The following is a 26,436-nucleotide window of genomic DNA, read 5'->3' as shown; positions in this document are numbered from 1 at the left end:
AGCGAGGTAAGTCACTGTGAGATGATGCAGTTTAGTTTCTTCCTCCCCCCTCCACGTGATTTCTCCCCACGATTTTAATTTAAATCTCACCAAACAGCATAATGGTCCTGGAATTTGTTTAGTCCTTTGACTTCCTTTATCACACAGAGATGGTAAACATTCTGTTGCTAACCTGAAGTGGCTCCAAGCAGCAAAACTAGGAGGATATTAAACCAGTAAAAGCTTATCAACTGATTCATTGATACGCTGTAAATTCCAGCCTTTTCATTTTACTTTTGAAGGCTGCCATAAGTCAACACATTAGTAAGCAATTTGCTGACACGGGATCACTTAAAAAGGCTTCCTCGTGGACAAAGTTCACCTCGGCGCTTTGTTTCATGGTTTCATTTTATCATAGTCCTGTGCTGCTGTACCGATGACTGATGCAGCTTTGCATACCCATGGGGGATTTCACAGTCATTTTCTGCCACTCTGTCCAAGCTTTAGCAAGTCTCAGACATAAAATGTACAGGATATGGTGTTTTCAGAGATAAATTCAATCGCTCTGTTTCAGTTATTCTAGGATTTTAAAAAAAAGTTATTCGGTATTATGCAATAAAACAGAACAGAATTTCATTTTTACATCCTACAACCTGACAATAACACATTATTCAAAATGCTCATTTCCTTTCTGTTCACATTGATAGTTCATGCTGATTTACCAGTTAGCAAAAATTCTGGTTTAATATTTCAGTTACACTTCTTTTTCTTCCCAACCTTAGACTTTATTTACTGATTGATGGGTATGAGTTGGGTCAGGTCATACTACAAAAAACCCAGGAGCAGTTCAAAGAAGATAGTATCTTAGCAGCAGAGGAACTTCACAGATCCCTGTCTCATGCAGGAAAAGAGTTTCCTCTTTTTTTTTTTTTTTTTACAGTTCCAGCTCAAGTACGCTCACTTGCTTACAAAACCAGGTCAGGTCTGGTCAAGTCTGATACCACTATAAATGAAGACCAAGCAGAACTCAGGGCCAGAAGTGTTTTCAAATTGATCAGCCTGGTGAACAGAAACCCCAAGTTATGTAAGAGTTGGGTATAACCTTACCTTGTTCTTCCTGAAGCCAGATTCCAATATGAAATCAGTGAGGGCAGCTAAAATTGCAATGCAGAGCTTCAGTTCTAGAACCCAGCTAATAACAGGTACAACTTACCAGGGTTGTTATTGATTAAATACATAATCACATCAAAATATTAAAGATACAAGCAGCATTTCACGAGCAGAGAGCACACGGTGTCACTGATCAGGATTGTTTGGAGACCACAAAGTGTAAATATTGGAGGAGGCCTGTGGTGGGACTGTTGTTTATTTGGTTTTTGTTTTACACATACCACTGAAGGTCAGTGTGAACGTCTGTGTGGGAGAGAGCAGGACGTTTCTTTCTTGACACTGAGCAGTCATTAGGGGAAGCACCAGGTTCCCCTCCTGCTCTTTGCTACACAGAATTCTCTCACAGAGTACAGGAGGGGCTGCTGCTTTTCTCCTCACTTTGGGATTTAAATACATCCACATTACAAAGGCTCTCAGGGAACTTCTTTCATGTTGTATTGCTAAATCAGCATTTACTAACAAGGAAACAAATCCAATTCCTACTGAGAAATGGATACATCCTTTCAATATCCTGTTGTGTTAAGGATCATTTGGGAACACAGTAAAGTCATAACAGTCCTCAGTTAGCAGTGAATCAGACCACAGAATAAAAACAATATGAGATCATGTTAGCAGAAAATTTAGGAAATTCAAAGTTTATATAAATTCTTAGTGAGTTTTCAACATCATTTCTGAGGGATTTTTGTGCAATTTGAGCTCTTAATTTCTTTGGGTCTAGAAAAGTTCATTTTAAATACTCTGATATGTGCTATGAAGGGTCACTTTTGCAGTTGGAAGAGAGCAGATGGCCTGGTAGTGAAAAGCTACCAAAAGAAGAAAAGGTGAAATGAAACAATGGGAGAGTGTTCAGGTGCCATGAGGCTGTCTGATCTTGAGCTCAGCCCTTCTGCCACCTCACCTCCCGTTTCCCAACCCACAGTCCCTGAAAAAATGGCTCATTCTGTTCCTAGCAGGTTTTCTCTCACAGGAAATTCATGGAGAGAAAGGCTCACATTGCCTGGTCATGCTACAGGTGTCAAAATGTCCCTTAAAACTGCTGCACACATTTAGGGGCAGAGAGACACAGACAAGTCTGAGACTTGTGTGTGTCCCAGCAGAGCTTTCAGATACAGGGGTACATCAGGAGCAAGTGGCCACAGTGAGCTGGGATTGCATTCAAGATGATTAAACTCAAGAAAAGCAATCCTTTTAGGTATTTATTTTGTTGAGTTCCTGTGGGAGCATCTTCAGATATGAAGATGAGATTGCCCAGGCCTATATGCAATATCCAGAAACATACTCAAGGTAGTAAAAAGGCATAAAAATCTATACTGAGGACAACACCTGAGATGTCTCTTCTCCCAGTGTCTGTCAAAAAAAACCAACCCAAACCAACCAACCCCAAAAAAATACAAAGAAAGAACTGAAGACATGATGTAGTGCCAGAGCTCAGGATTGGAGGTTTGTGTGTCCACTTGAGCTCTGCATTTCCAAAAATACATAAGCATCCCCACAGACAGCAAAAAGGATAAGAGGGAATTGGGGGTCACTTCTCACACAGTAAATAAAAGGAAATGTAACCTTTCAGGTGTGGAAAAAGCTGGTGCAAGCAGAAAGGTTTGTTTTACTATGGATGTTTGAGAACAAAATTAAAGCTTAAAGCATGGCAAGGGCCCTTCACATTTGACATTTATGAAATCTTGGACAATTAAACACTGGAATAAACTGCCTAGAGACAGCACAGCAATCCCATCACAGACAGCTCCTGCCAGGCTGGTTAAATACCAGGAATAAGGCAGCTATGTTTGATCCTGTGCAGCTGGATGGATTAAACATCTCCAGGTCCCTTGCAGCCACATGATTCTTGAACTTTAAAAACAGCCTAAACTCTTCTGTGAAATGGAATTTAAACTCTGAAGCTGTTTTAGTTACAGACAGTTTAGGAAGCATGGTGGTCAGGGGGTTAAGATGTAAAAATTGCCCTTCAGTCAAACTATTAAGCGATTGAAAATTACTTACAAATTACATAATGAGCATACTTTGCCATAAACAGTCCCCAGTGGCCTAAAGCAGAGGGTTCAAATTAATTGCACACCTGTCTAAAAACAGAGCTGTGATGCCTCTGAATGTAGAGGAATCTCCATCACATTCCCTACCTCTGCTATGTCTGAGAATCTCCAAAGCAAGTTAAATTGGGAAGAGGAAGAAGAAGAGAGAGGAACACAGCTATCCATACCAATTACTGACAGGAGAATTTAGAATTATACAGATTCTTATTTTTTTCATTGCTTATAACAAAAAAAAAAAAAAGGCACAAAACTCTGCTATAAATCACACTTTACCTTTATTGAAAACACAGTAAAAAAAAATTTCCTACAAAACATTCAGTGTTTCAAACAAAGGAAAAAAACCATATTACCACTACTTTCCACAAAACAAAACAAAAAAATCAGCCTAGCTAAGGCAGCAGATATTTTCTCCTTTTTTGTTTTTTTTTGTAACACAACAAAATACTCACAACAGAGAACATTATAAATCATAATTCTGGACGACCTCAAATGAACCAGGAAGGGTTTGGTGGGGAGAAGGTATCTACACTGAAAACTGTTGTGATTAAAGTAATACTCAAAGCACAATTTTTCAGCTGTGTTATACCTTGGTCAGATACATCCATGTGAAAGAAAAGTCAGCTGCTCAAGACTGTGGAGTTTACAAAACCTAAAGCACAAACCAGACCATGAGGGGACCACCAGTTCCATCCAGCACCTCCCAGCCTCACACAGTTTAGAGATTGTGCGTAATTTTTTTTTTCTTTTTTTATTTTTTTGTAAACTGTGATATTAACCAGTAACACTGCAGTGACAAACCTGAATGTGCACAGTGAAGGTACCTGCTGCCATCATCACAGCCCAGCTCAGAATTGTGGTTTTATGCTCATGCCACCCAAGCACACAAAGCCAATTTTACATGACAGGGATCAGGGTTCCTGCAGCACCCTGAGAACATCCTCAGTCTCCTCACAGGGAATTTTAAAGACAAAATTTAGTGGAGACGAGAGCAACACGTGATTTCTATTCAGGTAATGTGGGGTTGGGTCCCAAACACCACAGAAAAGGGAGAAATGAAATGCACACCCCTTCTTTGGTGTGTGTACACAAAATCTTGGTACACACACCAAGATTTCAAATCCCATGACCCAAATGTATCTTCTTTTTCTATCCTCTTTAAAGCAACAGAAATCACACCAATAAGACAAAAATACTTTGAAACCTACCTTTAAGAAAGTAAAAGTGACTAAATTTTTTTGTTATATAAAGCTGAGGCGGAGAAAGTACTCACAGAGATTTTGTGACTCTTAAGAATTTTGGTCCAGACTGGAAAAAACTCATGGTTAGGGGGAAAAGGGAAATCATGCACCAGCTAATTTTCTTAAGCATTTAAACACACCCATTTAAATCCACTGCACAGGTATCACCATCATGCCACTACTCTGAAGGATCAATTCACATGGGGAGAGAAGGCCCAAAATATCACAAAAATCCAGAGAACAGGTGAAGAGCCTCACCTCAGCACCTCACAGAGCCTGACCCTGATGAGAACATGAGAGCTGACACAGAGTGTCCTCCTCCCACTGAGGAAGGCAGTGAGAGCTGAGGTCTCTCTGTACATCCCCCAGCAGATGAGGTGCAGAGCAGTTCCACAGCAGGAGCCACCCTGCAGTGACAGCCACCCCAGGGGCTCCCAGTGGCCCGAGCAGCTCACTCCCCTGACTGAGAAGTGGGGCTGTATCCTTATCCCACTGAAAGCTAAAAGCACAAATATATGCAATGACTAAACCCTCTCACTCATGACTCAAACTGATTTGAGCTCTTGGTAATTTGTTAGAGGACCCTCTAGTGACAGTCTTACTTCAATGGAGTCTAGTGGTAAAAAAAAAATGAATAAAGTGAATATTTTTGTAGTGGAAGAACAGTTCTAACTAGGGAATGCCTCTGTACAGGCTACGAGGGAAAAGAGACACATTAAAATCAAAGCATGTGCCCAACACTTCAATAGCTGGTATCTATGGAAGCAGGGAATAGATGAGGAATGCAAAATAAAGCCCTGTTCAGGAAAGGAGCTTCATCCAGTGATGCTGACTATAAAACTTAAAGTAATGGGGGTGGGGAGAAAAGCAACAGCAACCCGTGGGGTTAGTGATCAACAAACATCTAGAAGCAGCATTCCAAAGTGCTCAAGTGGGTACATATCAACACTCAGATACCTAAAAGCCTTTAAGAATTAGGATTTCCTGATTTCTACGTTGATGTAAGGCCTTCATACAGATAGAGTTTCTAAATAGCTTGGAATTCAGTATGTCAAGAATATCAGCATTTATAGGATATTTCTCATACCATCTCTTTGACTGTTTGGAGTCACCTTCTATATTTGTTAAAACATTTAATGTTATGTATAATAAAAAATTATGAGCAATAAATGAAACTAAGAAGTTACAGATAAAATATTATAATTAACACAAAACTAACAAGCATCCTCAGGTTTCTGTTGCCAAGACAGAGATACCTTCAGAAGCTCACAGGCTTCTGTAAAAGTCCAAGATACTGTTTCACTGTGAATCACAAGAGAGATTTTAAGATGTGATGAATTTTTTTTTCAGTGTCAGTGAATTACTGGCTTATTTTGAGAACAGCAATTGACATTTGTATACTAATGATACACATATCTTCTTTCTCATTGAAAGAAGAGTTTTAGGTGCTTCAGTTGTGAAATATTTCAAAAGCCTTCCATTATAAAGTTGCCTTTTGGTATGTTTTCTTTCAGTGCATAAATCAAATCTATGTGGATTCTTCTGCTATTTCATGTTTTGTCTATCTCAAGGGGGCAATGTAGAAAAGGGGGCAGAAGTTGTATCACCATGTGGCTGGTGGCTGTGGCCTTAGTATGCGCCTGCTGAATGGGATGAATTCAAAAATAGCATTTTTGTAAAGTTCAAATCCTGACAATGTGACTGAAATAACCTGCCAGTTTACCAATAGCAAATTCAGTGTTCATGGGTTGGGCAGGGAAGTCACTATAGGTAACATTGTCTCAACTCAGCACTAAAACAACAACAAAAATCCCAGTACTAGGAGGTAGGGAATCTTATTTCATTAAAGCCATTAAAGCTTCACAGTTCACATCAACACTTTTCTTACACAAAACTAAGCACATTTCTTTTTGAAGAGGTTATTTATGTGGCCTTAATGTCCCATCTCTAGATTATTTCACCTTGATTTAAAGAAGTGCTATTTTCAAGATCAGAAAATACACAGAACAGGATTTAGCTGTTTTCCTGTATTTGTCATTTCAAAATTTTAGACCCCAGTGCACTAAGGGTAAGACTACCTGGGATGGTACATACACCACCACCCCACTTCTGGAAGAGGAAGAAGAGGTGGGAAATAACCTAGAGCATGCTTCAAGAACTCAAGGAAAGCCACACGCAGGAAGAGGCCAACCACTTTCTGTTTCTATCTTATTCCTTTCTAATTTAGACTGTAAATTCTTTAAGAAAAGAGCCATCATGTCTTCACTACACAGCACTGGGCACACGTGAGCATTTCCAGTAGCATCAGCTGCTGCACAGACTCAAGGGTGAGTGGCAGAGATGTAGGGGGATGGACAGGGGCTGCAGCCCATTGGCACCTGTCACTCCTGGTGACACAGGGGAGGATGTGCCACTCCTGGTGACACACGGGAGGACACGTCCCCAGGATCTGCTCCCATGCCCATCCTGCCAAGCACCTGCTGCAGGATCTCCTGTCTGCATGGACAGCCCAGCTCTCCCTCCATTGGTGCTCCAGGTGGTACTTGGGAACCAGACAAGGAAAACAACTTGTCAAATCTTTTAATTTCTACGACACTGAAACAGCCAACAGGGTCAAAGGTATTGGAAGAACAGGGGCAAAGATAAACAGCACATTACAGACAGTAAACAAAGCTCCCTATGAATGCAAAACTGTAACCTGTACAGTAACCAATACTATTATTTTTCAGCTTAAAGTGATAAGCATGTGTGCTTTATGCTTAAAAACCTGACATATAATACAATTCTGCAATTGCATTTAATATTGTGCTACCAACACGGAAAAAAAGCCAAAAAACAGCTAACTTAAAACACTCAGTTTACATCTATTTTTTGGTCTTGTGTGGTATCTAGTTGAAGATGGAAGCATTGATGTGCTTTTTGCCTCGTAAGAAGTGAGGCAGATGTTAATGTTACTAAGATCAGCTGTATATACCTTGAAGGTATAGACCACCTGACTCTACATGAGTCAAAATACTAGGAATGTATTGTCAATATCCATTAATGAATTACCAGTTGCTTGTACTTAAGTGACCATATGCTTCTGTGAAAAGTATACAGTGACCTGTATCTTGCATGCAGTGACAAAGCTTTGCATAAGCATGTCATTTTCAAGGCCAAAGGCGTATTTTAATGTAGACAGTGTCACAACAACAGCAGTTGATTTTAAAACAAAACACTGTCAGTAGTTGCATGGGGTGGTTCTGAATTTCTCACCCTTCCTGGAAATCACACAGCACTTCAACCATCCCACAGAATCCAGTGTAAAGTCTTCCCTAACATGGCCTTAATCCACACATCTGCCTGCAGAATCCAGCAGAAGGGGTGGGGACAGTCGACGCTCTAACATTTGTTTTGAAAAAGAGTTTTGAAGCCTTGCCTGAAGCTTGGGTGCTTCTTGGCAGGAACTGCCCCTGCTCAGTTGACGTTATTGCCCAACTCACTTGCAGAAGCCACACACACATTATAATCCACCTTTTTCTGTGTTCTTGGGTCACTGATGCCACAATAAACATCTCTCCAAAGGCACGAAGAGCAACAGCTATGCTGGTTAATACTCCTAGGTTTATTCCTAATATTAATTTCTTCAGAGTGTATTAACTGTCTTAGCATTGTAACAGAAATATTTCTGTAAAGCTAACTGGCCTCACACACCACAATTCAGCAGCCCCATTAAGACATGAGGACAATTTTGGTCATACAATGACTTGCATGAAAAAGTGGACATATTTCGGTTTTTAACTATAATGCCAACACATAAGGCTACAAGCTCTGACAATACCTGACTGATGCCCCTAATAATATATCTCCCAATATTTTAAATATAAACTCATTTTAGAACAACTTTAATTATAGCTCTCTGTTATTGGTTGCAGAACTTTGACTCCGATAAAGATTTCTCGCTAAAGTGTCAGCATTAAAGAGAAAAGCATTAAGAGAAAAGATACTTGTAAATCTTAGTGAAATCAAGTAATTTTACTTCTTCTTCCAAGACTTGATACAACACATCAATAGTCAGTTCAATAAACCTTGAATTTATACTAATCACACACATCAAAAAGAAGTAGTTTTCTAGCATCATATTTACTACAGAAATATTTACATTATGCCCCAGTTCAAGTCAGAAAAGGCAGCTGCAAAAAAGATGAATCCTCATGTGTACTGGAGCTTGATTTTTGAAGCACTTCAGGGGGAAAAAACAAGCAGTCATTCACACACACAGCAGTAATGTCTACAGCCCAGAGCAGACATCTCAGTAGAAGAGCTGAAGAGTTTCTGACACAAGGTTTACCTTATTTTGGAACCACACTGGAAACCCAGCTGTCACCAACTAATATAAGACCTCAAACTACAGACAGGCAGGTTTGTTTTACAGAAATGGGAAATGAACAGGAAAATTTTCTGGCTCTCTACATGATGGACACTCACTGAAGGCGTCCCCATTCCAGTCTGTTTGAAGATTACTTGTGGCCAAGCAAGCCAAAAGTGCAACCAGATTTTGAATACTTACTTGGTATTTTCTTTACTATAAACTGCTTAACTCCTAAGGCTGCAAGGAAATGCTACAAAAAAGGACATTATCACCCACTGATGCCTTCTCGAATCTAAGGCCTCTGAGCAGTTAAATTGTAACACTTCAGAAATTCAAACTACCGAGACTGAACACACAAGTTTCACTTACCAAACCACCTATTGTCATCTCTATAACCTTAGAATTTAATTTACCATATCTACACATATAGGCCTATATACATGTTCATGTGTACAATAAAAAACAGGCTAGTGACAGATAACTGGATTATGCCACCGAACAGAAATCCTGATAACTGAAGTATAAATTCAGAGAAATTTACTTCAAATTAAAGATTGTAGAAAACTGCAACTGCAGCCTTCTAGGCCTGTGCTCCTTGCATTGATTCCAGGTTCTGCTTACACACAGTAGTTCATCAACAATTTCACAGGGGGTACTGAGGAGGGGAAGGGACCTCCACGGCACAACAGCTCACAGAGCTGTGAGAGCTGTGCCAAGGGGTGTACACAGCTTTTTACAAAGCATACTAGGCTCAGATTTAACACTGAAGTTAATCTTCATCTTGGACTCCTGTAAGACATTGTTTGACCACCAGTAAAGCAAGCTGGCATTGAGAGCTAAGGACAGAGAGCTGAAAACACTGGCCTTTGAGAAAGCTCTGTAATACCTACTCCAGGTACTTTACATTTCCAGCAAGGGTCATATTGGCCTTCAAGTGTATGTTTTCTTCTTTTTTTTTTTAATCAAGTCCCAAAGTTATTCTTTATAGCTGTGTTTGTATAACACAGGAGGTACTGTGCATTCAAATGGTAGCAAGTTTAAAAATAAAGATGTGAGACTTTCAACAAATAAAAAGGAATGCATTTTTCTCTTCAGCTTCCAGTCTTCAAGGCACCTCCTGCATTAACTTACTGGGAAATAAACAAGCAGACCAAAACTTCACTGGAAAGAGAAGAATCTGACAGACCTAACTTCCTCAGAAGCACATAGCATCAAAATGAGACAAGGCTCAAACAAAACTAACAACTAAAAGCAGTATAAAAATGCTGATGAGATGACAGGAATGCCATGAGGTTGATGTTTTCAGCTCTGTTGATTGCAGGTGATTGTTCTCACAGTGTTTTCTGATGGCCATTTGCAGAAGGCTTTGTCTCCGAGTCTCTTGGATTGTTTGATAGATGAAGTTTATCTAATCCTGCAAAACATCACAGAATAAGGAAAAACTAAGACTCCCCCTTGCTTCATGCACACAGGTATTCAAAAGAACACAGACAATCCAAATTCTACTTTGTGATTGTGCACTTCACATTTGCTGAAGACCAGAACTGATGTTCTACCTCCTGTAAGAATTGCTTCTGGGGAAATTCCTCAGTGTTGTTTGAGTGAGAAAATCCATTACAGTGGACAAGCATGGAAGACAGAGAATCCTAACTTTCCACTGCTTAAATAACAGACTCATGGATGTGAAGAACCAAGAAAGTCTTGCAATAATTTACCCCTTTGCCCACAAAGACCTAAATAATTACCTCAAATATTAACTTTAAACTATAACATCTTTTTGTAGATCATTCACTGCTAATCTTAATGTCATTGGTGATGACCAGATCACTTCTCTAAACTATTTATATGTCTAATTACATTTTTAGGACTACACCATTATTGATTTATGTCTGTTTCCAGACATTTGTTCTTATTGCACAATTCTCTATCATGAGTGCTAATTCAAGTCTCTCATCCTGCCCCAGGCAAGCAGTTAAATTTTGTTTGTTTTTGGCAGGGCAGGGAGAGATGAGGAAAAATGGCAAATTTAGCCATATTTTATTCAAAAGAGGCATGGTGTCACTCCTTCCTTGCTTGCTACAGTTTCTCTCTGACATTTCATATCAAGTCTCTAAAATTAAGGATCAGACTTGGAAAGAGTTTCTTATTCATTTTGTGTAGACTACACTGAATGTTTTACTGAAGTGCCATGATGTACCAAGTTAAATTTCTCACATAGTTGGAATTGGAATTCCAAAATTGACTGCACTACCAAAAAACCAAAATCACATTCATGTTGTCTTATTTGTAGTCCTAACATGTGAATTTTTTGGTCATAGGCAAATTTTGGTTCTCATTCTTTGAACTCCATGGGACAGTTTTTAACAGACATTGTTTGTGATGTGTGTGTGATGTTTCACAGCACTCAAAACAAACCCAGTTTGTGTCAGGAATCTGCACATTTCAGGGTTTGTGACTCCCTACTTGAGTCAAATCCAGTGACCATTATCCTACTATGCCTGCATTTTTATGTTTATTAATCTGCCTTCAACATCTGTAATTTTTATTAAACACTTCATTTCTAATTATTTTACAACAGTTTTAAACTAATTTTCCACCAGCACCCTGGGAAGTGCTTGGATTTTGTTTCAGCACTACAACTCTGAAAGCAGTGAAAACTAACATGAGTAACCTCTAGATGATGCAAACTGAATCCTCAGTTACAAAGAAACACTAAAGTTGCACCATCAATCCTCTCAATTTAAACAAATACTACTCTAGGGATTTAAAGAGAGAGGAGCTTTGTTAATTAGTAAAGATAAGATGAGCCAACAACAATAAAATAACAAAAAACATTTTATCCTTTCAGTATCAAATGTGTTTCAAGTCTTTCTTCTATAGTCAAGAAATATCAATGCAAAATTTCATCAAGTTTTTGATTGTATCAGGCACAAGTTTTACTCAGCCAGTTACTAAGGTTCTGTACATTTCGTACAAAGATTTTCTGAATAGATATTAAAAAAAAAGTATGACAACAAAGCAGTTAAGATCTCTGCTAACTATTTTTAGGGAACTAGTAAGTTGTTTTCAACAAAGAAGCCAATCACAAGCTGAAGTTTTAATTTGGAATAATAGCTCATAGCAATGAGAATGTTTCTGTGCTCTCCAAAGACTGAAAACCCAACTGGAGATGAGGAAGTACCACGGGTACATCATTAAAATCAACATTGTACCTTAGCTCTGGACTCCTCAAAAAGCAACACAACATTATTCATCCTCACACGTTAACTTAGAGAAATCTCCACCCAAAAAAAAGTATTCTGTGAGCTGTGACAGAACTCTACCAGCAGCACATCAACGTGTCAGTGGTGGAGAAAGGGAATGGTGAAGCACACAGTGAATTCTCAGGGCTGTGTTACCTAATGCCTTCAGGAGTTCCTCTCGCACAGCAGAAGTGAACTTTCTGACCAGACACAACGTTGTCATGATAGCAAAGAGCAAGTTGTAAGATAACACAATATAGAAGTTTCCCAGCCAGTTGAACCTTCCAAAGTCTCCAAGGAGATCAAATCTGGTGATTCCTGTAAAATTGCATGCAAGATTTAGATCAAAGCATTCATATTTTTTTAGGAAATGCAAAAATTTCTTTCTATTGCATTTCATTTACATTTGGATGCAAAATTCTTACAGACAGCACACCAGAAGACACATGGTTAAACACACAAGACAGTGTTTGTTGCTCACTAAACAAGTGTAAGACACCTTTATCAAAATGGATTTTTAAATTTCATAGTAAAATTCTTGAATAGTGGGAGTTGGAATGAATTGCCTAGTCTAGCTAAGAACTCTTCTTATAATTCCAGTAAATGTAACTAGGTAAAAGTCAGCTTTAGTATGAAAACTGCTTGAAACCTTAGTTTCTATAAAATCCTTAACAATTCCAGAAAAGAATGAAGTGCACCTTGAGCTTTTTTTTAAAAAATACAGTTAGCAAACAGCCTTTCTATGAAAGCCACAACATCTTATGATAAACACTAAGCCTTTCAAGTGTTCTTCCAGAGCACTGCTTTTGAAACCAAAGTTTAAAGACATCTTTCCAACTGCAGTTTTTCTCCTGGATACACCCACCACTACAGCCATGGAGCATTTGCACAGAAGGAAAAGAGGCTGAAAGATGGTGCTGACAGGTCTTCTCCACAGGGCACCTCCAGCAGTGACACTTGGGCTTTGTGCTGATCAAAGGCCTGTCAATCACTAATTAAGTGAACAACATTTTTCTGAAACATGGAAACATCTACAAGCTGTAGGGCCCACTGCAGAAGGCAGAAGAGGAAGAAGCACAGGTTGTTCCTTTGTCAGGTGTCATGGAGTACTGCACTGAACACATGGCAGAACACTGAGATGACAGCCACATGATCAGTGTCTAGGATTCAAAAGCTGTTGTATTCTCAAAAAACACCAGTGCAAAAGCAGGAGGCTGACCCTGTCCCAGACTAAAATGGCAACAGCAAATGAGGCAACCACAAAGTAGCCCTGGCTCTGTAACTCCTGAAAGCTCCTGATTTTCTGTCATCTTATTTTGAAAGTGTATGGGGCTCTTAAAAATTGACTTCAAATTTGATAATAAATGAAGAGACAGAATTAAGGGTCAGTTGGACTTCTCCCAAGGATAAACCTGACACTTAGGAATCTCACTGTAGGTGGATACCCAAGACTTGTGCCAGCTATCACAATGCTAAAAGATACACACACTTTTTAATGCAGCATCAGTCATTTAAATTAAAACATGGGAATTGAATTTGGTATCTAAGGAAAAAATACTGAAATGAAAACAAGATGTTTCAAAGGATTAAACAAAACAATCACTGATCAAAACAGCAAAAGAGGCGGGGAGAAATACTAAAAAAGCACAGAAGAAGAAACCGGCTGTCTGAATTAACTGGTAAAGAGATGAAAGACAATAAACACAGAGCTGCTTTCCCACTTGAAGGAAAACAGCATCCTTAACATTTCCAAAGCAGCAGTGTTTTAGTCAGACTCTGGAGCCACATGAAAATGAACAAAGTTAAGTCAGGTTTGAATGTAAAAAACACCTTAAAGGAAAATGAACAAAGCAGGCAGAGCACTGGAATTCTCTGGAAAAGGAATAACATTCCTTGACACACAGAGGTCCAGAAGAACAGTGAGCCATGGAGCAGGGTTACAAGGACAAACAGAAATGAACCTTGACACTTCTGTTAAAGTAGCTGGGAAAATTATTGTCCATAAATTATACTCAATTTCTTCTTACAAACAGAAAAGGTCACTGCTCATCAGAAAAGTGACACAGTAACAGTCTGTAAACGCATGGAAGAAAAGGGTTAAAAATGTTTTGATGACTTTCTTGCAGAAGCAGTATCTACTCAGCCCACAAAGAAAAAAATTAAGACTTTTAGTAACTCTTCAGTAATTGAATAAAAACTTGCATATCTAGTGGCACAAATATATACACACAAAAGCTGATGAAATTTTACCAAATAAACTATTGGAGAATTCTTCAGGTTTAAAACAAATAGTAGGTTTTAGACAGCACACACAAATAAATTTAAAATCCTCATTTACTTGCACGTAATAATCAAGTGCAGAATTCTAGGAAAACTTCCATATACTAGAAAGTTCAATTTTCTCTGGAATTCTTTGTTTTTGTATTCTTGACTCTTAAGTGCCTTGTTCACAATTTTTTTCTGTGTAATTAGCAATATGGTGCTGGTGGGAAACATTTCTAAAAGGCTACTAAAAGGCTGAAAAGTTCTGGGAAAATATGAGTTAACTTATTTAAGTAAAACAACTTATTTTAGATTAAAACTTTGCTGGAATTCTAGAAGAATGACAGATTAGACATACTCACCACCTACATATCTAATTAGAATGCTATGAAACATGTAAGAAACTATTTCCATTTTTATAAGTTGAAAAAGGTCAGTGTGTGTATTAGATAACTTTTGCTTTTTCACCTTTCCCATAAGGATAAAGTCTAGTCTTTTCTGTATAGTCTAGAATCTCGCTTTTTTAATAAAGTGAAAAGACTATGAATCTGCTTAACATATTTATTTCTTTTCATCTATTCAGTGCCACAGGGTGGTGGCATGTAGCGCAACACGCATTGATATTTCTGCAAAGCACCACATGACTCACTGTACTCTAATACACTCTATTAATCCTGTTTGGACAGCTGTGACTGTGCATTTGTTAGCTGTGTGTTAATTGTTCCATCTTTTTTCTTCTTTTATTTATCTCTATGGCAAACTATTCAGGAATTTCACTTGTTAGTCTGGTTTTTAAGTGAGTTTTACCATTAATCTGTTTCCTATGAGACAACAATGGACCCAGCGTGTACACTGACTGCCACAGAATCTGGTTATTATCAACTGGTAATCTCATGGATCATTAACAATTAATTTTATTTTCTTTTAAACAAGTCTTGAATGCAGTAATTTAGTGGATACAAACTTCTGTTACAATTGTATTCTAAAACAGTGATTTTTCTATGTAACATCTGGCTTCACATGCTAGAACCATTTTGCTTCTTAGACCTTTATCATTCTGGTTATATTTTAAAACTGCACTGCTTTAAGTACTTGAAATACTCTTCTGCATTTCTGTAGAGTTTTACTACAGATTTTTTTTAAGTAAGTTCTAGAATGCCTATTTTAAGATTCAACAATCCAAAATGTATTACAGACGGTTTTTCATTTGCTATAGGATGATTTATAATTTATTAAAATGCCTCATCTGTAGATATAAATGAGAATATACAGTATAATTTACTGGAAAACCATGAACTCCTCTTGATTCAAGAGTATTCTCCCTGAAAAGAAAACCAGCTACAGAACTACTGAGCACACACTGCTGGTCTGTGGGTCTCAGCTCAAACTTCTAAGCTTGTACTTAAGACTTGTACAGCCCGAGGTGAAGATTTTTGTTTTGTTCTATTTAATGTTCCCAATGAAATTCACATTAGTTACAAGGATTCTGCACTACTTAAAACATGTAACAGACTTGCAATTTAACTTCAGGAATTCAAGCTGAAGATTACTTAATTAAAGTGAAGATATAACACATCTTTCCAACTGGTTAAAACAGCTCAACTATTTCAAATGCTACTGCCAATCCTTAGCATTAAAATCGGGACTTCTTCAGTTCTGCTATGGTAGACTCCGAATTGTTAACTTTGAAAAATGAAATTAACAAAAAATACAAGCATATTATTGTAGGCAAAATTAAAGTAGCCTGGTTTCACTGCTGATTAAAAAACTTAATAAATAAAGAGTCATTAACTGTTTTTAAAAAGCCGTTAGCACTCAGTATTACCTCACATTTCAGACACTATATCTTAAATGTATTTTTTGACAGGAACTAAGCACTAATTTCACAGTGAACATGAAACTACTTCATACTGCTCTGGACAATCAGTTTTCCTATCTTTTCACCTCACAATCTCCTGTTTTAAAAAGTTTCAAATCTGACCTTCTTAAAATAATACATTCTCTTAAAAATGCTTAGCATCTTTTTCCTTTTAGAAAGTATGTTCTGCAGTTCCTGTACACTGATGTATGTTCAACAGTTCATGTAGAAATGAAGGCCACAGGTACATGCTCTTTCCACTGAAAGTGATGGCAAATTACATACATACTATGGGAAATACAGCCACAGGCTCTTCTTCCTTCTTGGTTTTTTTTTAATTTAATTAAATATCATTTATTATGATGTTCCTTCCATTTCACTTACCCAGTGTCCTTGACATCACTGGCAAAGCGGAGCTCAGCACCAAGATTGAGACACAGTTTCCAATTATCTGTTTGAAAATGACAAACAGCATTTAAATGATAAATGAGATTGCTGAAAGGAACACAAAGAAAAACAGTGGTCAAGATGAAAAAGAAGAATTCTTAAAAGGCACATTCTTCAAATTGAACCTAAAGCAATTTACAGTAATATATTGTTAGTCTTGCTGACTTCTGTCACTCCTCTCCACACAGTGTTAAGACAAAGATGACCCAAGAAAAAAATAAAATATGTATTCACATGCTTTTAATCAAAGTGTTATATATGATCAGATTCAAAATTATTCAAAACAACCATGTTGCAAAGCATCAACTGTTTACTTACTTCCTATGAATGTTTTATAAAAGAACAATTCCATGGGCTTAGAATGGAGGACTGATATATCAGCTTAAGCCTTGGATGTAACTGCTTGCAGGATTAGCACTATTTAAAAAATTACAACAAAGAGCTTCCTTTCAATTCAATGCCTGTTGTCTACTTTAAATAATACGAAAAAGATTCACAGCTGTTAGATTTTACTCTTGCTCTTGTAAAGCCTTTTTAAAAAGTAATTGAAACTTTCTTTCACAAGGGATCATTTTCTTCAGGTCTAGTTCTATCAGAAGCCAAAAGGGAAAAAAAAAAAAGAAAACTTGAAAGTAGGTAGACATTTGTATATTTGCTATGAATTTCCACACCATTCCTGGTGTACTGTAAACAACCAATAGGAAATATTAAGAACATTCCAGCTATTACTTAGTACTCTAATCATTCTGTGTGCATACCTAATTTCTCACTTCCAACAATTTGTAGTAAAACTATCTTAATCCATTACTTAAAAAAATATTGAAACAATGAAACATACTGAAAAAAAGCAATTAAAATCAACATCTGTTCCTTGGTTATTGATCACTTCCCCCTGTCAGCTGTGGTTATATTTTGCTACAAACCTAGGCATGTTCTTCCAAATTAGGTAACAGCATTGGTTATTCTAAAGCCAGTGCTAAATTATAGAAAGTCAAATTAGCTTCAGATTGCAAAATGTTGCTGAATAGCCGTCCTCAGTCTTAGTTTCATTATTCAAATTTGAATTACTTTGTCTTACTTCTGGCAACCATGTTGTTCAGATCTCAAACAAGCTCCTTGAAGTACAGTTAACACAATCAAAGTTACTCATTAGCAATAAGTTCCCTTTGAAGGAAGTTCTTTCACTTGCTTTTCTATGGCCAGTTAACAAGCTCTGCCATTCCTGGCTTTTTACAAGTGAATGGATGCCATCCAAACTAAACAGAGCACATCCTTTTTCCCACTCATTCAGCATTTTGACAACCTTCCAGTTTGTGTTTACGAAGCTTACAAACAAATACTGATCACTGCAAATGAGCCATTCAGGGCAATTATTAAGAGAGTCAGTTTGTCTTGGGTGGCAAGAAAGACAGGAGGGGCCATCCCCATCCCAGACTGTCCCTTACCTTTGTCATAGTTGTGTCATCCTTCCTGGGAGTGAAATTCTCAAAAAAACGAAGACTGTAGAAGCCGACGACAGAAGATACCATTAGATAGCTGTGAGAATCAAGGAAAAAAGGAACCTCTAAGGAATGCAAGTTTCACTCAAGTTCTCAGCAGTCTCCTAGAAGTCTTAAGAACTAAAGAGAAAAACAAAAACACTTCAAGTGTTTGAGAAGGACTGACCCATCTTTCTTCTTTCCAGGCTAGTGTCTTAGTGTATTACCAGTGTCCCAGAAAACTAGACAGAATACTTGTTAACAGACAGAATTCTTTCAGAAAGGATACAAAATCAAAATGATTTCAAGTGCTGCTCCCACAAAGCCAAAGGTGGATAAGGAGGCATTTCCTATTCCAGGTCCCTACAAGGAAAAAGATACTTTGTATAATTAAACGATAAACATGCAACAGTTCATAAAGTTAATTTCTACCACGAACAAAACATGTACCATCTTACATGAAACAGCCTTTTTTCAATTCAGTGTTTCAGGGGTGTTCTGATGTCCCACCCCCCAAGTCACCCCACCCCATGCAATGGCAGCAGCAGCAGCTTTCAAATTGCAGTGAAATGTATTGCAAAGACAGAACTGCAAACCCCAGATTACTGATCTGCTTTACTGCATCACTGTATCTACATAAAGCTTCTGTGCTATTTTTAGTAAGAACTCACTACAACATGACATGTAATAAACCTTTGTGTGGGCACCTAGAAGCAAAGGCAACATCAAGGCTCATTAGTTTCCATGTTATTAAAGCAAAAGCTCTCACATGCATTTCTGCAAGTCCTCCAAAGCTTTACTAAAATCATAAAAATTGTAAAAGAAGATTACTTTACCCCTGATCCCTTTGGCATTGCAGTCTCGTCGACCAACAGGTACAGAATGTTGAAAGCGACTAAAAGAACTGAAAAAAGCTATAAAAAAGCAGAAAAATTCTTGTTATTGAAAAGTATTCCACATTTTTGAATCTACACATTTATCCTCGCCAGACTCCATAATATCAAGCTTTTTTTAAAATGTCAAGAAAAGAATATCAAGATTGTTGCTTAAACACTCATTACTCAAAAAATTTAAAACTATTCCCTCAAATAACCAAAGAACTCTTTACACATTTTGCAGGGGAAAAAAAAAGAAAATTCTTACTGTCTGAATCAGGAGCAATATCATGACAGCTGGATAAACTAAATTCCTTTCCCAAGCAGAAGCTTTTTTCCTCCGTTCTGTTCAGAAGAGAAAAAACAATAAGCCTAATACCACAGATCACCTTCGAATAAAACAAGTAAGAATCATTCAGCTATCTATAAACTCCCTATAAATACAAGTAACAACAGCATCCCGATCTGGAACAAACATCAACCAGTTCGTAAGGACATCCACCATGTACAGCTGTACAAAGCAATGGCAAAAATACAAAACTTCTCTAGAGAAAGGCTGGGGAGACAGAGACAAGCAGATTTTTCTTAGAGACATGTTTCCCCCAACTTTTTTCTTCCCCTAGCACACAGCAGTTCCACAAGGTTTAAAATCTGCTGAATTTACAAATACACTTTACGTATATATTTTAGCATGACCTAGAGAGACAGAACAGAATTCCAGATATTTAAATAGCATTTTCCTCTTGTAAAGTAGGAAAGGTAGAACTAACTTCACTGCACACCATTAGCACGTGCAAAAAAAGAAAAGAAAACACTGAATTTTACACAAATAATTCAAATACAAGAAGGAAAGTAATGTCCTAGAGTAGCCCAAATACTCATAAGCATATTATACATGAAAAGCTCTATGCAAAGAAGTGTTACAATTTCTCTAAAATAATGTTAAAAATAAGATCCAAACCAGACTCCTTACTTGAATTTTTTTGTTGGAGGGGTGCAATGATTTCATGTAATGTGATTGTAAATGCACAAATTTGGTTAAGAACAAACTGGAATCAACCAAGCAACCTCTCCAAACTAAACACAGCACCTTAAGGTCATTTAGTAAACTACAATCTACATGAAACACTAGAAAGTTCATTACCTAGATTTGTTTTCTTGCTTTTCACTTTTTCAAGCTCACGTTCCAACTCTACTGTCTGGTATTCCACTGTGGAAGATACACCTTTTAAAACAAAAGACACGATTTTCTTTTGGATGTGACTGCAAAGCACAGAGTGACAGTCTGGATTTAGGAAGTATCACATTAGTACTTGTGACTTTAAAGTGCAGGTGTTTCTTTGAGACTCTCCAAATACTTTTCAGAAACAGCAGACTCTACCCAGAAGAGCTCAGCACAGAGGTTTCAGCGTCATCTCCTGTGAACCCAGCCTCTTCTGCTGATGCTGAACTTTAACACAGGTCCACTGACCAGTCAAAGTGTGACAGACCAGATGTCTCAAATGCCTCATTCTTAAATCCCTATATGATTCTTGTATCAAGATATTAAGAATCCCTGGATATCCTTCAGGAGTGTTGTTATTTCGCAAAAGTGAACCTTTTTCTTTAAAGTGGCTGGAGCTCCAGATTCAGCTTCTGCCCCCTCCCTCCCTCCCTTTTCTCAGCAAGCTCAGTTTCCATACTGCTGACCTGGCTGCTGATGGATCTTCTGTTCCTGCCAGTTTTCCTGTTCTGACCCTCTGTGCCACAATCAGATATTCCCACAGCCACACGAGACCAACCTCTTCCACTTTCCAGTTTACAACATACACATCACTGTTGTGCAACTCCTCACACCTTCTCCTGTACATCAGCTTAGCCCTCACAACCATAATTTTAATCACTTTCATCCTACTAAATCTCTACCTAAAAGCTGCTCATCAACTTTTCTTCCTATCCCTACACAGCCTTGAGGAAACCCAGTCCATTTTCTCTCTCCATCCTTTTTCTCTTCCAATCACTCCTGTGAAAGAGAAAGGTTTCCCTCCTTGATGCCAGTTCCTTTACAAACCCTGCACAGTGTTCAAGCACGGACACAGCTCTGCAATGCTGACTACAGATCTGCTGTTTCAGTTCCCATCCCATTATTTCTGCTTTAGCTTTCACTCTCTGCACTCACAACCTGGAAATATTCTGCCTGGGATAAGTTAGAAACATTCTCCGTTCACCTTTGTTCAGAAATAAAAGGGATGAAAGTAGGGCAATCTCACCTGAAAATAAGTTAAGGGCTCATATTTTCCCTGTCTATTCCAGGCCAATTTTACTCTGCAATAACACACCATGGCAATGATAGTTCAAGGTCTTCAACCCAAAGTCCTTTCTCTTGCTGTTTTGCTGATTTACATTCACACCCTTCACCTGCTGGCCTTTCCCTACCCTCGGGCCCACCTTTGGCTGTGGGCTAACCTGTAAGAGCACCACGCTCCATCTACTTTTTTGAACAGTCTCTAATAAATTTATATGAGATTAATATTCTTGTCCAGGCTTTTATCTCGTATCTTGATAACCTGCCTACAAAATCTAAACAGCACTTAGGCTGCTGGCACAGCAACACTACTTCGTAGTCCAGTCTCATTATTTCCTTATTTTCTGTTGTCTCCTCGTCCATCCAGCAACTTCAATACAAGAAAAAAGGTGACTTTTTTTATTTCAGACTATTAAATACTGATTTGTTCAATGCAGTCAAATAACAATGAAACATCCAACTGCTTAAAATTTTAAATGTTTAATCAAATTAACTGAATGTTTCTTCCACATACATTTTTGCATATAACATGTAACTTCTGTGCTATGTGTAAACATTTATCTTGGATATCAGTGACATAATGAGTATGGGGTAATATTTACAGGGCTGCAAATATATAAATATTTCTAATCCCAGGACTATGCAGTAAGACCTACAGACACTGTTCAATTACAACATCTTATCACTTGAAGCGCCTGAAATACAAATGTCAGTTTCATTTCTCAGTGTTTTTTAAAAAATTAATCATAATACACACTTTTTCAGAAAAAGTCTTTTAAAAAGTCCAAGCTAATTATCACTATAAATATAAACTTTTGTGATGATGCATTCCCCCCAAAAAGTCTAAAACATCTGTTTTATGGAATGACTAATTACTGTTAGGTGGGAAAAAGGATAACTATAGAGTTCACTGGGAAAAGAACTTTCATGGAAGCAGTCAAACAAGAAGGAAAACTCAAGTCAGCATCTGACGTTTTCTTCTTTTCTGTAACTGATTTAGGAGTCTCTGAGGAAAAGCTCAGTTCAATATATATGTGGTTTTTTTCTTCCCTCAATATAAAAATCCAGAGCTCAAAACAGTGATTTCATGGGAGTCTATCCAACAAATCAGCGTCATCACAGTAGGTCCCTAAGACACAGGTCAGTAGAAATTCTGAATCATATCTAAGTGCTGTTGTAGTTCCTCCTTAAAAACAGCTGCAAACAACAGGTTGCTATACAAAAGGATATTTTATGAGAGAGGCAAAGTTTCAGATCAGTCAAAAGAGTATTTGAAAAGGATGCAGCTAAATTCTTAAAAGCTTTCTAACATTAGCTTTATTTCAAACACGCACAAAGTTCAATGTCAGCGCTGTCTAGCCAATAAATCAAATTGGTAGACGAGACTTGTTTGGACTAGCAATGAAAAGTTAGAAGGGATTCTCCAAGAAAGCCACAAAGCAGCTCATTTAAGGTCAATTTAACGGTATTATTCTGTTTTTCTTCCAGCCCCGACATAAGATTTCAGTACCTCAAAGGAAATTGTAAGAGTATCTATTTGCATTCCCCCAAGGTGATTGGCAGTTCACCACCAATTAGTTCAAAATTACACTGTTACTAGTGTGCAATAAAAACAACACCTTTCATCTTTCTTACATAGGTAAGGATACCTTCAGAGCCAATAACTTTGATCAAGTAAGTATTTTTGATCCTACCCCACCCGTCTCTGGATTCAGGAAAACTAATAGCTGAAGGCAACTTTTTTCTTTTAATATAAAAAAGTCCCAGCTTTATTCTTCGATTGTAGGACTGATGTGGGTACTGAAATATAATACACTGGAAACAAACATTTTCCCAAAGCCCAGTATCTCTTCAATAGATAAAAATACTAGGGTAGATAACACAATCAAACTTTCCCCTCCCTCCTCCTCCAATTTTCAGTTAGACATTGCAAACACCTGAGGAGGAAGAAAATTAGTTCCCACAAAGAAGATCTACAGTTTCACAGATAGATTTATTTTCAAATATGAAAAGCTTTATAATCATCAAGTATCACTTAAGCCTCTGCTCTGGTCCTCTTCATTTTAATAAAAATTCAACTCTTTAGTTACACATATAAATGAAGTATATATTTCAGAGCACTTTACTGCAAACCTGCCCTGCAGGGTTACTTAAGCACCATGGATTTCCACCATCTACACTGTGGAAGAGTTGCAACAGCCACAGCAGAAGAATTATGTAGCTGAATATATCTGCTGTGATACAGCAACAGAGAGACACAATCTGTGTGCTAAAACACAGATTATGGCCTCTAACATCCCAGCATGACATTTACTGATGCAATTTGCACCATCCCCATTTATATATGCATTCTAAAATGCAATGCCATTCCCTCAGCATTGGAAACAGAGGGAATTCATGAAGCTCCTCTCCTGTCTCAGGACATTTAAGCCCCATATCTTTCACTGCTCACGAGCAGGCTGGTGAGTGCTCCATGGAATATGGGTGGGCTGCAGCTCCACTTTTCACTGAATACCCAGCCCTGGGCTGAAAGTGAATCCAGTCTCTTGGCTGGTGTTAGGGGAGCTGCCAGCACACATCTAAACCCACATCCAGTTAGTAGACACCTACAAACAGCCTAGGTCTACCCCACAAGTGTAATTAAGCTGCAATATAAGCAATTGTTGAGAGACTTCTGCAAGAAAAAGAGCAGCCAAGCATCACCTAAATAATCACACTCCCCCTCTGAATAGCAGATCCCTCTCTGCACCACTTCCAATAGATTCCTGAATAACTACTGGGTTCTTGCTCTGTGTTGTACACAAGCAGAATCACCATGACAACATAAAATATTCAGTACCAAATATTTTACAGTTCCCAGCTAACATCAAACACATAGAATTATTATCATTGCCCCATCACAGCTTCAAAGACACTCACTGCATGCACCTTTCTGTGTGCCTGTGTGTGAATGCACATACACACGTGTGTCACTATAAACACCTGAAAAGGTGAACATTACTTTTAAACCGAAGTGATGGCTGATTTCAGCACAAAGAGATCACTATTCCTCCAAAAATTTTAAGCACTGGAATAAAGATGACCACCATGATCTCTCTGCTATGGAAGGTACTTCCCCTGACTGAACAACTTCGAAAGGAGACTGAGACTTCAGAGAAGGAAAGATTGAGATATATAACAGAAGACTGAAAAGCAGGAGAGGAAAAGCGGGAGATTAAAAAAATTAAGGCTAAAATAAGTTATCATGACACATATGTTATTGTGCTGCCTTACATAAAAATTCCTTGGTTTTTGAAACTGCAGTGATTGTACAAATTATGGATGGATGGCTTACCCATGCAGTTAAAAGCAAGTCAGAAGATTTGTACAAGATTTCCAGGTTTATAGAACCGATACATTTCCATAATTGGTTCCTGCCATGTTGCAATGCTCCTTTCTATTCTAAGCCAAAGCTTCATACTGTTTTTAAATGCTTCATAACAAACACCTTATCAAGAAATGCAAAATTGTAAGGCTAAATACAGTAAGTCTAAAAACATTTTTGTAATTATTCATTTTCATTACTTATTAATATAACTGTTTTAATTACTAAATTCACCAAATAACTCCTAGAATATAAAGGAGTGCTCTGATTTTTAATGGATTACTACCTAAGATTTTAAATAAAAATCAACTGAAACACAAAAAATCCTCCAAATTAAAAACAAAACTCTTATTTTGTCAAACCTCTTGCTAATATCAGTTCATTGTCCTCAAACAAGGCTGAAATAGAGTCAATTAGCAATCCAAGCGATTTTGCAGTAAGGGTGGTGGGTCTGGACAACTGCTCAGTTGTGCTCAGGCTCAGACCATTCCCACATTAGAGAGCCGACAAAAAATCCAAGAACAAAACCAAAGCAGAGCATACATACACAAGAGCCAGTGGAAAAAGCCAGTGAGGAAATGTACACCTGCTAAGATGTTGGAATTTTCTGTTTTGAAGGAAAAGACTGCACAACAGTGAGACTAATACTGACCAGAACCACTCTAAATGCTGTATGTGAAGCAGTACCATTACAGGTATAGCACACATACCATTAAGCTTCCTCTGAATTGCTTCTTCCTCCAAAGTGATGATATACATCTGCTCATCTAAGTCTTCCAGGATCTGTATTTGGAAACAGAAACATGAACTGAGGCTCAGAGATACTTGTTGTCCTGACTGCACTTATATAATCAGATTCACTTTGCTTTTGTAACCTGTACTTTAAATATACAGTCTACAACTTTACAATAGTGACACAAATAAAAACTTCACAGAAGATTATTCCATTGTGTTATACAGTTGTATCTTTACTGTAAGCAAAGTTACTTTAAAGTTTTTATTTCAAGTTAAGGCTTTTATGTTCAGTTTCAATCTAAAGAGACAGAACAGTACGTCTGACCTACATTCAAACCATATCAACCTTCACACCCAATTTAAACAAAAATAACTAAAGATTTTTAAAAATTGTATTTAAAAGCAACTTTTCACATAAGCCAATATTTCACGCAAATATAAATTGCTATTGGAAGCTAAAACCAAATAAATGAAATCAGTCTGCCTCAGGTACCAGGTGCTTTGAGACAACAGATAAAAACAGTAGGAATTTTCTTTGTATTTCCAGGGTTAAACTGACTCATGAAAAGGAATGTAAGATCTAAATGCACCCCAATTTTACTAAATACAAACTAGGACATGTGACACTGAAGCCACTAGAGCACTTGTATGTTCTTCTCCCTTCTCACAGCATTCAGAACATGAACCAAAGAGCATCTCTGTGTCACAAGCTCTTAAAGATGACAACTATCCACATTTCACCTATCTGTATGTACCCCCAGGTACCCTTCTTGTTATCCAGACTTTCTTTGCTCTTGTATTCTTTGCTCCTGAACTCAGTAATGCCCACACTTTTCAGGCACTGGTAAAACACAGCAGGAAATACTGGTAACAAATAATATTAGCAGTGTTGACATAGATTGAAAAATCAGAGGAAGTCTGTATTATTATAAGAAAAAACTTTGGGAAAAAACCAAGCTTTTGTGCTATATCAAAAACATGAAAAAGTACATCCATAGTGGTTATAGAAACTCTGATGAACTGGAGAGTTCTACAGAAGTGTAAGCATTCTAGAAGAAAGCACCCAAACACCATTCCACCTTCTCACAGGTAGCACAGGAGGACA

General features: G+C 37.7%; 1 protein-coding gene across 2 annotated transcripts in view; it reads right to left on the bottom strand.

Annotated features, from left to right (window-relative positions):
* Positions 1 to 3,455: 3,455 nt before the first annotated feature.
* LMBR1 (limb development membrane protein 1) overlaps positions 3,456 to 26,436 on the bottom strand; it is a 67,758-nt gene continuing 44,777 nt past the window's right edge. For both annotated transcript variants that reach the window (XM_063415829.1, XM_063415837.1), the window contains 9 exons: positions 25,307 to 25,379; positions 20,093 to 20,173; positions 19,217 to 19,293; positions 18,910 to 18,987; positions 18,363 to 18,436; positions 18,041 to 18,131; positions 16,533 to 16,599; positions 12,185 to 12,346; positions 3,456 to 10,200 (listed from right to left, as the gene is read on the bottom strand). In XM_063415829.1, coding sequence (XP_063271899.1) covers positions 10,118 to 10,200; positions 12,185 to 12,346; positions 16,533 to 16,599; positions 18,041 to 18,131; positions 18,363 to 18,436; positions 18,910 to 18,987; positions 19,217 to 19,293; positions 20,093 to 20,173; positions 25,307 to 25,379 — 786 coding nt within the window. In that variant the 3' untranslated portion in view covers positions 3,456 to 10,117. The remainder of the gene's footprint in view (positions 10,201 to 12,184; positions 12,347 to 16,532; positions 16,600 to 18,040; positions 18,132 to 18,362; positions 18,437 to 18,909; positions 18,988 to 19,216; positions 19,294 to 20,092; positions 20,174 to 25,306; positions 25,380 to 26,436) is intronic.

This window comes from Prinia subflava, chromosome 1 (genome assembly GCF_021018805.1).
Source record: "Prinia subflava isolate CZ2003 ecotype Zambia chromosome 1, Cam_Psub_1.2, whole genome shotgun sequence".
NCBI lineage: Eukaryota > Metazoa > Chordata > Aves > Passeriformes > Cisticolidae > Prinia > Prinia subflava.
The sequence above is the reverse complement of the archived record's forward strand: the minus strand, read 5'-3'. Positions and strand labels throughout refer to the sequence as shown.